General features: G+C 35.7%; 1 protein-coding gene across 1 annotated transcript; it reads right to left on the bottom strand.

Moving 5' to 3' along the window:
- Positions 1 to 6,017: 6,017 nt before the first annotated feature.
- Positions 6,018 to 15,352, bottom strand: LOC306865200 (suppressor of cytokine signaling 6-like). Its single transcript, XM_079409667.1, has 2 exons — positions 14,997 to 15,352; positions 6,018 to 10,822 (listed from the first exon to the last, which is right to left on the bottom strand). The coding sequence occupies exon 2, from the start codon at positions 10,724 to 10,726 to the stop codon at positions 9,122 to 9,124; it is 1,605 nt and encodes a 534-aa protein (XP_079265793.1). The 5' UTR covers positions 10,727 to 10,822; positions 14,997 to 15,352; the 3' UTR covers positions 6,018 to 9,121.
- Between the last annotated feature and the right edge of the window lie 2,475 nt (positions 15,353 to 17,827).

Here is a 17,827-nt window from a genome sequence, read left to right as displayed (position 1 = left end):
CTCCAAAATGAAAATGATTTACTCATCTTCACCAAGAGTGTAATTGTCACTCTTGAACTGGCTTGTATTGGGAGTTCAACTCCCTGACTCAGTGATTCATTCGCAGGGTCTAACATTTTACTGGAAGGACAATTATCAGTGAATAACTCAAATTTAAACTTTCATGGAGTTTTTCATTGAAGCTTGAAAGCTCAGGTTTGCTATGGCATAGGGGTTGAGAATTTTTTTAACTTTCCCTTTTTATATTTAACTCTGCCCTAGGGAAAACATAAATATACTAAAATGCATTTGAAATACATTTATTTCATGCTAAGTATACTACAAATACATTTATGTAATTAATAAAACTACCTTGCAATTGTACTTTTGGTAATTTTGTACTTTTTTTGTTCAGATGTACTGCTGAAGTCCAAACGAAGATGTACTGAAGTAAACTTTAGGTACACTTTAAATATCTTGCATTCAAAAACATATTATTCAAAGATGATACAATCCTCATCAATAGTGACATTAAAATACATTTTAGGCTTAATATTAAAAATTATATGCACAAGTAATACTCCAAATAAAGTTTAATTATAATTTTTATATCAGTAAGTCTCGAGTGATATGCCAGAAATAGATCTATACTTAGTATGAAATAAATGTATTTTAAATATATTACTTTTTTACTAGTGATTACATTCAACATACACATTTTAGTTTTTACTCTCTCTGGGAATCGAACCCATGGGCTTACCATTCTTAGTACCATGCTAGAGCTACAGGAAATATTTACATTCTGCAATCCTTCATCCTAGTCAGCATATTCATGTTGCTCATCATTGTATGAAAAAGAACAGTCTCATGCATTTTAATTGGTGCCTTGTCTATATGTAATCTCTCAGACATGCACTGAATATTATTTTTGCTCTAAAAAAAATTTCCTTAGCTAGAAAAAAAAGGAAGAGTTTAAAAGCAAAGCTAGTTCCTCCTCTCCCTCTTTAAATGTATCATCCAAAGCATTCCTTTAAAAAGACAGTTTTTTCTGTTTTAAGACTCAGCCACCCTTCCTTTAGGATTCTCAAAACAGCAAGACATGACATTTACATAGATGTCAATGATGGATGCATTGCACACAGAATCAAGCCCCTTCTAAGGGTTAAAATACATGATTTTATATTCAACATTAGCATGGCTTGAATCAAGCTAAATATCTGTATCACAATAGTCCGCCAACATTTGCTGTACATGAAAGCTAACTGAAAGAAAGGAAGAAAAAGCAAGCCACCTTTAGAACAGTACAGAGGCAAACGTATGGCATGCTAAACAGGGCAACACCCTGCAATGTCTGCTGGTTCAGAGCATCATTAATCAGAGCCGCATTGCTGGTGGCTTGTGTAGATTGAGAGATTTGCGGAACATGTAAACGCCGGTGGAGACAGAGCAGCAACGATGCAGAAAGGTAGTATAGAGAAGCACCGCCTGCACACTTTGTGGTGTGAAGGCTTTGTTGGTTAAGTACCATGTGACATGCTGACAATGGATTGGAGACACAAAACAGTTTTTGACAAACTGTGAGGGATAAACAGGCATTGCAATTAAATTGACACCTTATATCAAAATGCTTCTGATAGTGTTGACATAAATTATGCATTTGCATGAATGAGATTTTATTTAGTGCTATAATGACAAATTAGAATATAAAAAAAAAAATTAAAACAGAAATGTTTTTTTTATGTAAGTTAGTGAATTATTATGTGAAAAATATTAAAAACATATTATTAGAAAGTGAAGAATACTAATGAAGTACATGATCTTAAAGGGACAGTTCACCCTATAAGTGAAAATTCAAGATGGTCCTCACTGCAGAACACAAGATGCAGGGGGCGTGGTTGAATCCAGATCCAACTCCTCTCACCTTACATACACCTAAACCTACCCGCCTCCACCCCCTGATCTAAACCTACCCATCTCCACCCCCTAGATGTGGATCCAACCCCGCCCCCCTGGATCTTTGTTCTGCAGTGAGGGGCTACTGGAAAATTCTGTCAACCTTTTTATTTTGGTTTTGCTTTGCTTTGCTTTGCTTTGTTTTTCCCGACCTTTTCCAGATGTACACTTTAAAATACTTTTAAAGAGCTTATTGAAGAATATTAATATTACAGCAATAATATACTTTAAAAGAATATACTTAAGGGCAAAAATAATGTTTTTGGACACATTGCATGTTAAATGCTATTAAATGAAAACGTGCTAGTTTCAATTTATATCAAATGCAACTGGCAACTTTAAAGAGCTTTTTTTGGTCCACTTAAGCTTGTCATGTATTTATTTATCTTTAAAGTGCTGCTGATACTGACACACATTTCGGATAAACTAAATTAAAGTAATTTCTACTGAAATGTGTCATGTATTTAAATATATTTGCAATTACATATTTAATGATGCAATTGAAATTTATAAGAAATAAAATATATTAACTTTAAAAGTAAAAGACTACAGTTCAAATGACTGTTACAGTTAGTCAATACATCTAAATATGTGAAATGTATTAAAAATATTAAAATATTATTATTATTAAAACAAAAGTAAAATGTAAAAAAAAAAAAAAGTAGTAGCAAAAGTAAAGTAAAATTTAATATGGCATTATTAAAAAGTGCACTTGTACAAGTGTACTTAAGTATGTTAAGGAACAGTAATGCATGTGCATGGTCTTTAACTACACTTAAGTGGCCTTTTATATCTTCATTATTATATTATCTGAAAATTACAAGGGAGGGGGTTATATTCTTATATAATACACTTTTTTTTTTTTTTATTCACTTGGGTGACTTCATTTGTGGAACACAAAAGCAAAGATTTGGAAAATACTGCTTACCTTTTTTCCATGCAATAAAAAATGACACAAAAGCACCACAAAAGTGGACCACATTTGATTTGTGCGCTTTATTCCAAGCCTTCTGAACAGACTGAAAAAAAGAGAAAGTCATGCAGTTTGTAACGACATGATGGTAAGAAAATGATGGCAGAATTTTCATTCACAGGTGAGCTATCCCTCTATTGCATAATTAATATTAGACATTACTACTAACTGTTCACATTAATTAACTTTATTACCCATAATATTCTCACAGTTGCTATAATGTAAAGTGTTATTTCATAGATTGCGAGTGATCGTGCAATCCGTGAAGCTTCCATCGGTGGTGTCGTGAGAAAGAAACTCTTTGGATTGGAGCAAAGGGAACACATGCCAAAGATACCTGCTCCTGAGACTCTATCAGAGACTAACCTGACAAAGGAACACCTGCTAGGATTTTAACAGTATGGCTCAGATTCTAAAGGACTGATAGTGGGGTGCTCTTCCTTGAAGTACGGCTACAGAGAGTTCTCCCCAACCACTTCCTGATGGGCACCACCTGTTCTCTCTGCCACATGAGGATCCACGGATCGCTGGGAGAAGAGAATATTGTCACCATAACACTGCTGGAGCCTCTCTCTCACTCTCTTTATTTTTTTGTCACCTGTTGTCCTTCAGGTACCAGATGTGACGGTTGGTGCAATAAAGGCCAAATTCTGCAACTCTATTTGGCAGGGTTCCAGCTTGAATGACAATTGACTTTTGTTTATTAGTGTCTGTTTCTCATACTTAAATGGTTAGCTCACCCAAAAGTGAAAATTCTGTCAGCATTACTTGAATGACGTTCTGTCTTCTGTGGGACACAAAAAAGGATTTATTTGATCCATACAGTGAAAGTCAGTGGGGTCTAATGTTGTTTTGGACCCCAATGACTTTCATTGCATGTCCAAAAATAGTTTAAACAAAAAGAAACTCAAATCTGAATAGATGGAGACTTGTGTTTGGGCTCTTTTGATAAGCAATCACCTAGCAACTGCCCAGAACATCCTAGCAACCGTATGGCAACATGCTAAAAACAACTCAGAATACCCAGCAAAAACGTAGAATGTCAATTCTAAATAAAATATTGTTTTGAGGCATTCAAAATGGGACATCTACTGTGGATTTTTTTTTTTTGATGTTGTAAATAAACTTTATTGGAGTAGATTTGATGAAAATACTATTTCATCCTTTCTATTACAAAATTGTATATAGTGTTACTTGCCATTTATTTGTAATTATTCATGAAATGTACTATAAATTTTGAAGTGAAAAATGTTTCTATAGCAAATGTTTTTCAGTGTGCATCTAAAAATATTGTACATTTAATTGATCACGCTTAATAGCAAATAAAGCATATTACAGTATGCTTTACAAAAAAGATACTATTTCAAAATTACATATTAAATGTGTATTTGCCATTTCTTTGTCATTGTCATTATTTACTCAATTCGCTAGCTATTTCTGAGTGAAAACATATACCATAATTATTTTCTTTTTTTCCCCAAAATCCATTTAAAATACAATGTTATATATGTCTAAATTCACTTGTAGCATTTAAAATCCCTGATAGTTCTTAATGTTTTATCTTTAATTTATTTATAAAAAAATAGCATACAATTTTAATGTGATTAATTTTTATTGATTAGTGACCAACATAAAAATAATTATTCATCTAAAAAGCATCAAACACACAAATTGACACACATTGTAAAAAAAAAAAAAAAAAAAAAAAAAAAAGTTGAGCCAACTTAAAATTTCAAGGCAGCAGCTTCAGCAGATTTCTCAACTTTTTTTTTTTTTTTTTTTACAGTGCAGAAAGCAAATTAAACATTAAACAATAAACAAACTGACAGTAACCCAGAACCACCTCAATGCACCAAAGTAAAAAATGTAAAAATCCATTAATTGATTAATTATCAAAGTCATGAGTGCAGGTTACCCATAACTTCAGCGGTGATTAGACCTTTGGCACTGGATCACAGACTGCTCTCAAAAGTGAACCTTTAGTACCCCACAAATAAAAACATCTGGTGCCAGCAGGCACTTTGGGTCTCATCATTATGCTGGAGGTTCACAAAGTTCCTTCTGCCACGCCATTTTAAAGCCATAGCTGTGTTCACTAGGTAATTTGAGTTGTCTTCATCATCCGCTGACAAATGGAACTTCATGCAGAGGACCAGATGGCAAGGCTAAATCATAAATCTAAGAAATAAGACATTTGATTGATCACTTACGAGAGAAAGAAACACTCCCACTAAAAAACAAACCGAACAGTGATATCACTCTAATTGAAACTGACGTAACACTAGCTAATCTAGGGAGCTATTCAGATTTAATTTAGGCTTCTCAACAGCATCTAGCTAATGTAGTCAGTCATGAATACTCTTTAGTTAAATCAATTTTTGAACTCAGGAAAAAAAAATGTCCCAACAGTATGGGAAATATGTATTGAACAACGTGGAAGAAGTTCTTACCTAAACAATGGGTGGATAACAGACGGAGGCTTTAAAAACACAACATGATGGATCCATAACACCAATTACATCCTGAAACAGAACTGAATAATCGCTGTATATCAAAGCAAACCTACTCTTCTTTTCGCACTGAAAGTTTAACTCACTCAGTTCAGCACATTTAAAAGGACGTGCTATTTCATGAGGGTGGCATCCTAGTGTGACAACTTAACACCACCTTACCATGAATAAAACATCTTGCACCCAGAAAAAGAAAAACAATTCTGTTCCTTTAAAGCCTAAAGACAAGAACTGTAAGCAGTCTGTATTTTTATCATTAGGAACCCAAACAGTACAAATACACCCCCAAATACTGTATGCCTGACAAAAGTTGGGGGAAAAAATTAAAGTCCAAAAGCAATTGTCAACCATACATTAAACAATAAATATGAACATGTGCATATCTCCATGAATATCTAAATAAATACCTGGTTAAGTACCTAAATAAACAAATATATCTAAATCACTGAACAGCTAAAATATCTAACTACATACATAAGTAAATAAACATCTACACAAGTATCTAAATATCTACATAAACATCTAAATGCACAAGTAAATAAATATTTAAATTACTATTAATTACCTGAGAAAGAAAGAATGAACAAAAGACAGTACAGATCAAAGCTTTGAATAACATTTTATTCATAATTTATACCAACAGATACAAAAATGTTTTAACTGTATCCAAATGTGCAAGAAAACACTATTGGCACTTTCATTAAATTCAAATTAACAACAAACAAGAACTGACTTTGGAAAACTGACCATGTAAACTGGAGTGAGCAGACCATTTTGGACAAAAAGGACTGAATTCAGAGCATTATCGTCACTAACTAAAAACATTGACTACAATTTTTGCATCTGACTTTTTCTCAAGAGTATACCAGAGTCATTGTGAATACATAGGCCTATATCTAGGTGGCATTCTATCTCCCCCGTTTTGTAATTAAAAAGGCAATCATAATCGTAAAGCAGCACATGTAAAATTGTACCAAGAGATATAAACAAAGAGAAACTAATCTGAACTAAATACATCATGTAAACATTCACCTTCATTCGCAGCACAAGGACAACAGAACATGGATCAGAAAAATAGATATTTCAGTGAAGCTTTTTAAGTGCTCAACTGTCATCGGTTCAAAATACTTCAGCAATCTGAACAAGCCACATCTAACGGCATACATACAAGGTCATGAAAATGATATTGAACATGATGGAGTCCCGGCAACTTTTTCTTTTTTAAACACATGCTCACACACACACACACACTGAACATGTTCAGTGTTTATCTAATTACGCCACACATCTGGGAATAAAAAAAAAAATGAACAAAAGGAAATTCAATGTACATTGCGGTCACTTCAGTTCACATTTATTTTTTGCATTAGTCGACTTCCACATTCTGGTAAACGCGTTTTCAACGTTCATCTTGTGCCTTGCATAAAACATTCCTCTTTTTGTTGCTTACTCAACCACACTCTCACACACACACAATTTAGGTGATTCTGACATCCAACAACCCTTCATTTAATTGGAAAATGGCAGTTTTGCCCATTCAGATACAACAAATAAACACGAACATCATATTCTTTACCAAAACACATAGATACAGCATTTAAAATAAGTTTCCGGGTGTGTTAAGGAGCAATTTCCGTCTCAAACTGTTCCCTCATATGCATTACGCAAAACAAACACATTTTTCACTGAAGGAATGAACTCTATGGGTTATGTTTTCACTAATGAATATTAAAGATGGCAAACTGTGTTTATTTGACAGCTAACCTTCAAAGTCTCCCCAAGGTGTCACAAGAATACTTTCCGCGGCATTGTTCACCGGTTTCTGTGAACGCCAGTTGGCACTTTTTAAAAAAGGCCCTTAAAAGCCTTAGACCATGTGTGGTGCGAAACCGCAAATAGAAAGTTCTGGCTCTGATTCACACACATTCAATATGCCAGAATAAAGAGACATTTATAAGCCCCCTGTTTGCTGATTATCCCAATGCAGTCCAAAACCAAGAAGCGCCGACTGAACCAATTCATGACATATTCATCCCAGCATCATTTAAGTAATGCACAAAAACCACCAACTCTCACAAAAGACGAGCATCCAATCTTTCCTATCTTGAAGCCTTCTTAAACAAAAGAAAAGCAACAGATAATTCCCTTTCAGGTGACAGGAAAAAGGATAGGCGGTGTGGGAAAAACAAAACAGACAACAGTGTATAAATTGTCAAATGTCTGAATGCAACATTTTTGGCTTGAAGCAGAGTTTATGAAATATTGACAGGCTGACATGCTGCTATTATGGAAGACAGAGGGTGAGGAAAGCCTTCTGTCGTTCGGCAAAAAAATCCTCTAATATTTATGAATGCATAATTCCTTTGGGATACTTGCAGATTAATTGAAAGTTTGCTCATGGTTCAAGTATAAACAAGTGAATATAAAACTGTGCTTTAAGGTTTTGGGTAGGTTGTCACCAAGTCCTAGCATTATTTTCTTCTCTCAACCAGAGCAACAACAACGAGTGACGGCAATCATTCCAGTGCTAGAATATGAAATACTTTAAATGGTGTTTATACAAGACACATAAGATGTTCATGAACCATAAGAAACCTTTGCTTAATGTACATGAGCCAAAAATGATTTAGACAGAACAGAATACTGTATGAACCACACCATACAACGTAAATAAAAAAACAAAACCTCTTTTGTTCTCTACCTGCTCCCTTTTTTGTATAACGTCACAGATTCGTGGCATTCTGCATGTATTCTTCTATAACATTTGTTTTGGATGTGATTCACAGTCCTTTCTTTTGTGGCCTTCTCATACCTGACTGAACCGAATTTGTTGTTGCACAGATCTACAAAAGTCTAATGGACGAATAAATGTTTTACTATTAACCTCTAATAAATGTAGAACATTAATCCTAAATAAATATTTATTCTCTTACAAAAGTTGTCTGTCGAACGTGATAACTGTATTCCACCAAAATTCAGTCATCCAGCATATTCGCAAGTTTCATTAAAAGTACCGATTTTGTAGAAGGAAAACTATCAAAACCTGCCAAAAACATGGCTGACATCATATTTCCAGAGAAAAACTAATTTGCTGTAAAGGTGCGATCACATACATCATTGTTCAGAGAACTTTCATGAGCGAAAACCCAGTCATTTCAATAGGAATCGGCACAATTGGGAATTTCACACAAGTTGCGAAAGATTTCCTCACGCAGATTTCACAACAGATTCGCCACATTGACCAACAGAAAGATGCTTGTTTGAAAGTGATATCCATGTTAGCTGTGCTTCACTATTGAAAATAGACCTCTTTTGCTCACAACATTTTGCCAATGTGACCACACCTTTACACTACAGCAAAACTATTGATGAATGAAGCACATTAATGCAACATCCAATCCTCAAATCCAAGCTTTGATAAGAGTATTAGCATTACTGCAAAACATATTCATATAAACAATGAATGTGTATTAGGCATGGCATCCCAAACCTAAATGGTTTCTAGACTTACCACGTTGCTCCGAAAAGACCTGCAAAATGTAAAACACTGAATCTGAGCAACAACAAATTAACCGCATATATCTGTGGGAAGATCGGATAGTCAACCTACGCAACTGATCACCTGACCTCCATATATGTAAACTGTTTTAAGAACGCGCCACTCAACAAAAAGTGCAATTTACTACCATGTCCCACTACAGTCCGTTCAGTAGTGCTTCTCCTGCAAATAATCTTTCATTTTGTTTGGTAAAGGCAGTTTCTGAATCAAATCTATCCGCGTGTACTGTCGGATAACAAAGCGGCAAAGATATTGCAGGGAACGGACTTGCATGAACCGCGAGATGGGATTGGTCAAGCGAACGGGGTACGTGGCGGACCCCGGCAGACGGGATCTGGAGTAACAGAACGCGCCGTTTTCAGAGTCTTTTATAGAGTGCTCGATGAGATCTACAATGGAAGTGTGACCTTCTACGTCTGGCTGCTCGTAAAAGCTGAATCTGCCGTTCGAATGTTCAATCCTGGTGTGAAGTGTCTTTCCCTGTGACCGAAAACTTAGGCTGAGGAGATAGCGATCGTCTGAACTGTCCCTCACCAAAAAAGAGCCGTCTAGAAGGTTGATGAGCTTCTCCTCAGCCTCCCATCGAGTTATAGGTCCCCAGTACCAACCCTGCTTGGCCAGTTTTTTAAGTTCCTCCGTAAGGCTTGTTACAACCATGGGTCCGCTGCTTTGGAAATAATCGTACACCCTGCTAACACCGGGAGCGGAATTGGGGTCAAAGTTCAGGTGGTGCCTCACTCTCTCGACAATATGAGAGTCTGCACCACTGAACCCGGAGAGGGTCCTTGGAATATCGCTGTTGGAAAGCGGTGACAGGGAGGGAGAAAATAAAGGTGTGTCGGCTCTGGAGTTGGAAAGGAGCATCGACGGAGTACCAGGAAGGTGTCCGTTCACCGCCTGCTCCATGAGAATGTCCGATGGCATGAGATCGTGGTCATCCGGGCCCTGATCCACGTGCAATGAGCTAGATTCGACCTGATCGACCACTTCCATTGGTGAGGGACCATCCAAGCAGAAGGACTGGGACGAATCTGGGTACATTCCCTCATCTAAAGGCATTGTGTACTGGATGTAGTCCTGAGGTGTGAGTCCAATAGGCACGTGATCCTCAATGTTCAAATGCAAGTTGCCACTCTGAGCATCCATGTCCTTCAGAGACTCGCTCTGATCCTGGAACAGACCTTCTAATTGGATGTCATGGAACTCCTTTCTGATGCCATTGAGGGAGGGACTGGGATTGGGGGAGTGGACCATAGCTTTGACTTTCACCTCCATCTTGATGCAAGCCTCTTCAGAGACGACTGGGCGGAAAGGCCATGGAGAAGGGCTGTAATGATGGCTTCGGAGGGACGAGGATCTTAAGGGCCGCTGGGCTATGACTTCATTAAAGCTTATCGGGACCGACGAGGAAGAGAAGGTGTCGTCATCATCTCCAGAGCCCACCGTGGTGGAGCCTCCTTTGACTTTCGCTTTCTGTTTGGTAGATAGTCTCCTCTTTAGAGTGCCCATAAGACTTTCGCTCTTCGATCGGTTCTTATGACCCTTCTCATCCTCCCCATTAAGATCGCAACCTACCAGCCCTTTGGTATAACAGCCTCCAAAGAGAGAGTCATCCTTGGTGAACTCAGCCGCTAAAGATGGCTGCTGGAGCATGACAAAATCCCCATCTTCTTTGCCCTTTATGTTAAGTGATTTTCTGATCGTCTTCAGACTGATCTTCTTCATCCTTGTACACCCGACAGGTGAGGGCATGGGACGGTCCTATCTGCTGACCGAAGGATGCTAACCGCAGAGTCTGGCCATGTGACTGGGAAATGTCAATCATGTGAACACCAAAGCCTTCATCATCTGCAAAAGGTGAGAGAAGACATCATATAAAAAGTGAAATAACCAAAAAAACATGCAGAGTTCTTACTCTTTTTGATTTATCATGACTTTTCAAGTCATCTGATATATCGGCCAGTATTTGGAAAAAAAAATTTTTCTGTGTGGCTGAGAAGTGTCAAGAGTGGGACTTGTATTTTGACCACAGCCAAAGTGCAGACACACAGGAATCTAGAGGTCGACCGATATGGGTTTTCTCTGGCCGGTGCCGATATTTAGAAATCAGGGCAGCCGATGGCCGATATATGATGCCGATTTTTTGGGCCGATTTTCTTTAAGGTAATTTGCAAGAGCTGCGTCACAACACATATCAAGAGCATATCTGCTTTTCAGTACTGGAGAATAAAAGATACATTTTTAGATGTTTTTATTAGTAGGCTACATGATCGTTCTCTAACACATTTTATCTCCCCAACAGATTAATTTGAAATAAGTTTATAATGCATGTTCGCTAATTCAGAAAATCGCACACACAGCCGTGTCTCTGAATACTCGCTCCGCTCTGCCCCACGCTGCGCGTCTCCCGCATCTCACGGACGAGCCGTTTACACGCAGCCTGTCTCGTAATGCTCTTTCATACTCACGGTCTCGCGCCCGGTTCCGCACGAGCGCATCTGCCAATATGGACGAGGCCTGATGCACGCGCGCAACCTGTGTCAAGTTCAACTCTCGCCTGGCTCTGCATTTAAAACCAATGTAAATTAAGTATAACTACTTGCCAATTTCACTTGGATGAAATGAAACATTCAGCACATTTCCCACTTGTTCTTAAAATCCCAAATACTTAAAAATGAATAAATCAGCCCGTGTAACATGTAATACTTTAATAATTAACTAACGAAATAGTTCTTTATTTATAAAAAATAAACAAATCTTTCCTGTGAAATTCAGTAATTCTGTAAAAGTAGTAATCCCATTATAATCTTCCCTGCAGAAAAAACAAAACAAAAAAAACAGTAGAACCCCTCCCAAAACACAATAGAAAATGTAATGGATTTAAGGGTTATGATGGGAATTGTATTGGTTTTAATGTAAACTATAATGGTGTCTACTGGTATTTGATGCATTCTATTGGTGGGATGTAATCTAGCAAATGGCAACCAAATAAAACAACAGTAATTCCTATTGGAATAATGCCCAAAACAAAAAGGAATTTTGTAATGGTTTTTATGGAAACTGTAAGAATTTCTGTGATGGTTTCAATTGTTTGTTTTTTGTTGTTGTTGTTTTTTCAGCAGGGTAACGATACTCATACGGTGCTGCACATTATTGAGCTGGAGCTTGACTTTGCTAATTTAAAATCGCAAATCAAATCGCAATCTGTGTCAAAAATATCGCAATTACATATTTTCCCCAAATCGCACAGCCCTATCAGGGATGTTCATTTTTTTTCAGTAATTTATCAAAATATTTAAAAAGGTTTGCTACATGGTTAAAATATGCTGTGCGTATAAATTTTTTTGTTTTTTTAGAGAGAGAGAGAGAGAGAGAGAGAGAGAGAGGGAGAGAGAGGGAGAGGGAGAGATATCATCCCGCGATACTACGATATTTCTTCAAAAGCAGATCGTGGAGACATTTTTATCGTCCACGATCAAAAATCGTCATATCGCACACCCCTAATCGTGCTACAGCACACATTATGTCAAATACAGTTCTGGCTCCTCCGTCTCTATGTACTGTACAACACGACATATAGCAGTAGAGTTACTCTGACAGGACACTGCACTTATTTGCGATCGCAAAAGTACATTATTTGCACACAAGCCTTACTGGTTAAATGTTTCATTCGCGCGCTGGTCTGACGTGCGCTTTTTCTGAGCGCATACACCTGAAGCACACACTAAAAAGCCTGTCTAACAGCGCCTGATTACTCAACTAACTTATTTTTTGCGCTAATACTGTCAAAACACACAAGGTTTACATACAGACTCAGTTGGTTATCTCTAACATGAAAGTAAATAGTTAAGAGAGAAACGGATGCGTGCCTGTATATTAGATGCGTGCAGATCTTAAAGGGACAGGACACTAAACATGCTGTCGACTGTCATTAAAGGGATAGTTTACCCTAAAATTTAATTTCTGTCATTATTTACTCACTCACATGTTGTCCCAAACCACTATTAATTTCTTGTGCTGAACCCAAAATAAGATATTTTGAAGAATGAGGGTAACCAAACAGTTGCTGGTCTACATTGACTTTGATAGCAGGAAAGAAAAATCCTATGGAAGTCGACCAGCAACTGTTTGATTTTCCACCTTCTTCAAAATAGCATTTATGTTCAGCAGAAGAAAGAAACTCATTCAGGTTTAAAACAACTTTTGAGTAAATGATGATATAAAAATACAACATTATGACAGAATTGACAGACAGATGACAGAATATTTAGTTGTGGGGGGAACTATTCATTTAACGTTAACAAAACAACAAAACACAAAGAGAAAAATCACCCACTATTCTTGACTGAAAAACTTTAATACAGTTGCTTTAGGAATCAGTCTATCTAGTGTTTTATTTGTATATTTGTTCATTAAATTTCATTGAATGCTCTGCGAAATACACCTATTGTACCTGAAAATAAAGCACTGTTTGTTTTATTTGTATATTATGTGTCTTTGTAATGTGTATCTTTGTTCTTATTTTTTAATAAGAAAGATAGAATGATGACAAAGATTTTTATCTTCGCCCACTTTGGCCTAAATATCTGCCATGTCTTTTTTTTTTTTTTTTTTTGTTACCTTGAAAGGCTTTGTCTTTCTAGTTTGGCTGTAATGCTCAGACAACTTGTAAAACCAACATGACAAAGAATCGTGATAAAATCGTGAATCGTGATATTTCTAAAAAAAATCGTGATATGATATTTTTCCCATATCGCCCACCCCTAGCTGGGCTACAATCAAGAAAAAAAAGAGGTTTACTGTGAGCTTTGCAGATCAATGCCCACATATGCAGACAAGTAAGTTAGAGAAAAGTTAACGTGTATGAAACCTATGGTATGAACATAATATAATGAATTGCTGTGTGACTACGGAGAATGAATCCTATGCAATAGGTTTATTTGCACTTGTTTCATGTTTTTGCACAGTTTTGCTGCACTTTGCACTAAACCAAAAAAATGCAAAATGCAAAAAAAATTTATTCATGTTGTTCAAGCAAACTGTTCTTTTTCGTGATTATTGGGATCAATACCCGACGCGTTGACCTGGGCCAGTGAACTTCAAAAGACACTGGCCCAGAGGGCCAGTGGCAAATTTCCCTTATTGTCTACCCCTGATAATGCTTATTCACAAAAACAAAATTAATTGAACTTTTCAAACATTTACTTTGAAAAATATTGGATGTCATGGTAGGCTGTCAGATGAGTCCAAGTTAACATTTCAAACGTGTAACCTAATATATTAGTGGCACGGGTTTAAAATATTATATATATGCCCGGGTTTAAAATATTATATATATGCCCGGTTTCACAGACAGGATTAGGCCATAGTTCAATTAAGACATTTAAGCAATTTTTACTGGCGTGCATCTTGAGCCAAAACAAATTGCACTGATATATTTTAAGACCAGTCATTGCAAATTTCTTTCAGTTCAAACAGCTCAGATTTACATTTTAGTCTAGGACTAGGCTTAAGCCTTGTCTGTGAAACCGGGGGATAATGTTACAAAACTGTCAGATCTGACATTTGATGTTTATTGTGTGACTTGAATTTTACTATGTTCAAATCAACACGAGGTACAATCTCGAAGGCTAACCAAGACCAGTTTACAAACACAAAATTTTAAACCAAAAAATATTGCTTTGAATGCATTTACTTACTTATAATCGTTCATGGTCTTCCTCAAAAATCAGCAGTTCACTGCAGAACTGACACAGGCCTTTATCAACATATTTAGCTTGATACGACTGTATCTAACTCAACCATAAAGCAACACAGAACTAAAAAAAAATTGTAAATATGAATAAATTATAATATGTTTTTAAGTTTAGACTGTCACGTCAAACTCTGTAACTTTATCCCTTAAAATGAACAGGCCTGAAATGTTCTGACTTAGCTAGCATGCTACGGGACCTTCATCGTATCCGACACAAATAGAGAGTGTAAATATTAACGTTAAATACAACAAATTATGTCCACTTACCACTTTAAATAGAGCTGAATCCCCCTTTCCTGCTTCAGAAAGATGGATCTGGGTCGAACGTGTCTGTGAATCTGACGACGAGGGTTGCATTTAGCATTAGCGTGCTAATAATAGACTGCTAGCTGCTAAGCTAAACAAGAACTGCTTAACTACATAAACACCCACTGCTCGTGGTCTGTCATCATCTCATGCACGTGAAGAGCCGAGGCTGTTTTTCCTCCGCTGTATTTGCCCGTTTGATGAGAGAAACATTCCTTAAAGTTTCATGACAGCCCCATTTCTCTCTTCCTCTTTTTTTTAGAGCTAGCTAGCCACTTTGGCTACAGCCCGTTTCTCTCCCTCTTCCTTTGTTGACTGTTGCATTATGGGAAAATATTCTGAAAGGATAACAAGAGGGAGGAGGACGTCTGGACTGGGATTTATTTATTTATTAATTTGTGAAATAGCCAATATAAATACGTGAATTCACAGTTGTTGGACAGCAAACAATGATATATAGGCTACTATATGGCATAATAATATTGGTTTGATAACTTAAGTAGGATATGTACCATATTATTTATTATACATTCAGTTAATTATTGAACTGTATTATTAGAAATGTAGTAGCCTAGTAACTTTATACATTCCCTTTTTGGGGAAATTTTGTTTCAGTGACTTGTTTCCATATGCGTTTTCTCACAAAAGACAAAACAACATAAATTTCACAATACTTAGTTAAAATAAATAAATAAATACCAACACTGAATGAGACCTGTTCATTTAGAGAAGAAAGAGAAAAAAAACACCATTCTACCTTTCATTTAAAAACAAAAACACAAAAAAATGTGAGAGATATTATTAATGTAATATCCTCCTGACTACCAGGGGGAAAAAAACAGTTTTGTGAATTTAGTATTTTGTCATGTCATTATATTGTTTAGAGCATAATAAAAAAATGAAAAATACATTTTTGAAAAATACGGTATGCCATGTCCTCTGTAGCGGACATCGGTACTTTAAAAAGTTTTTTTTTTTTTTTTTTTATAAAAAGTCATGAATAGACTTGAAAATGCAAAAACAGTGGGATTTTTGTTTTAATCACAAATCGATTTTATTTTTTTTAATACCAAACTTTATATAAAGATGATTCTCAACTATGTTATGAAAGATATTTGTTATATAGATATTTTTTTTCTTTATGCAAAATGTGTGTAAGATAGCCATAAACTACTTTTTCCATATACATACATACAATGTAGCTATAAACTATATCTAATTTCCATATTAATGTGCCTTTGGGGCAACATAGAATTAACAAATATGTGCAATAATGGGAGTAATAATTAGCAAGATTTTCATAATAATATATAATATTTCATAGGAATATTGATATATAATTTTTTCTCTATTCATTTGTTGTGTCTCCCAAAATGTGTAATAAACATGATTTAAGTGGACAGTGGACATGTATGAAATTGATGTCCTGTTTCATAACAGAAGTTCACATTTTGATTTGAAACCTCATAATATTTTCCAGAGGTGTTAATTTATGACAAACAATTTGACAATTAGTCAGATTTAAATGATAAATACAAAATATTATCATATTTCCATAAGGGTGTTACACTTGATCACTAAATTAATATCAGCCATATTTAAAGACCAAGGAGAGGGAGTGGTCATGGTGAAACATCCAATCATTTGGTATCTCTGAAAATCCCTGAATGTGCTCTGTACAGGACATCCAGACTTAAAACTGTGACATGTGCTGTCTCAGAGAAATCGCTAAAACATTAAAACATATTTCATACCTTATATTAAAGGGTTTATGAAAAAGTGTGTTATCTGAGATGAAAAGTCTATTATTAATGTATTATATGAAATATGCAAGAGGAGGGTGTCAGAGTGTTTTTATTCATTAATTCATTAATTGTACATATCTGCTTCAAATCTAATCACATATGACTTTGTGTCAAACTTTCATCCATTCAGATTTGTGTATTTATGTATGTATATATATATATATATATATATATATATATACATACAATAGATAGATATAGATATACAAGGTTGCAGCTTGAATTAACAAAACTTAAAATGTTTTGTGTCCTTTAGTTGCAGTTTATTATTATTATTATTATTATTAAAAGTTATTAAACTCTCAGATCAGCACATCTTGTCATGTGGGTTGAATTATTTTTTTCTTTACATTTTATTTTTATCTTTATTCTGAAATGGCATGGATATTAAATATGCTTAATAATGAAAACAAACACAGATAAACACATACATATTATTTTTCTAAACTAATTTAATTTATGAATATTTTGTCAGGTCGCTATCTTCTTTTTTTTTTCCTAAGCGCTGCGGTGTTATTTGAGATAAAGCATGAACTTTAAAGTAATTCATTGGTGGCCTAATTAGTGTCAGTATTGTTTTAAAGTGGGTAATTGTGTTTACTGCTGTTGGGCTCATTTGAGCCGTTTTTTTTTTTTTCACCCTTAAAGTTAAACTGTCAAGTTAATAAAATGCGGTGGTGAACCTGCCGGAGCTCTTTGTGCAGAGACAGCCTCAATGCAAAGAGTCTAATTACATGCCCCTATTAGAGCTTATCAAGCTGAACCACATTATATCCAGAAAGGAGGAGAAAACCTGATTCGTTAAAAGAGCACAGTCATGCTTATAAAGGGGTTTTAGAAGACAACCCAGAATCTTTATATAAAGATAACCAGGTTTTTTTACATTGCATGCTTTTTCTGTCTTTTAAATCAGGAGATTATAATTTGTCATATCTGATATGATTCTTCCTATCTTGTATGAAAGCTGCATCAGCCAGAAATTATTTG

This window comes from Barbus barbus (genome assembly GCF_936440315.1).
Source record: "Barbus barbus genome assembly, chromosome: 46".
In the NCBI taxonomy this organism is placed as follows: Eukaryota; Metazoa; Chordata; class Actinopteri; order Cypriniformes; family Cyprinidae; genus Barbus; species Barbus barbus.
Note: the sequence above shows the minus strand (reverse complement) of the source record. Positions and strands in the feature narration are given on the sequence as shown.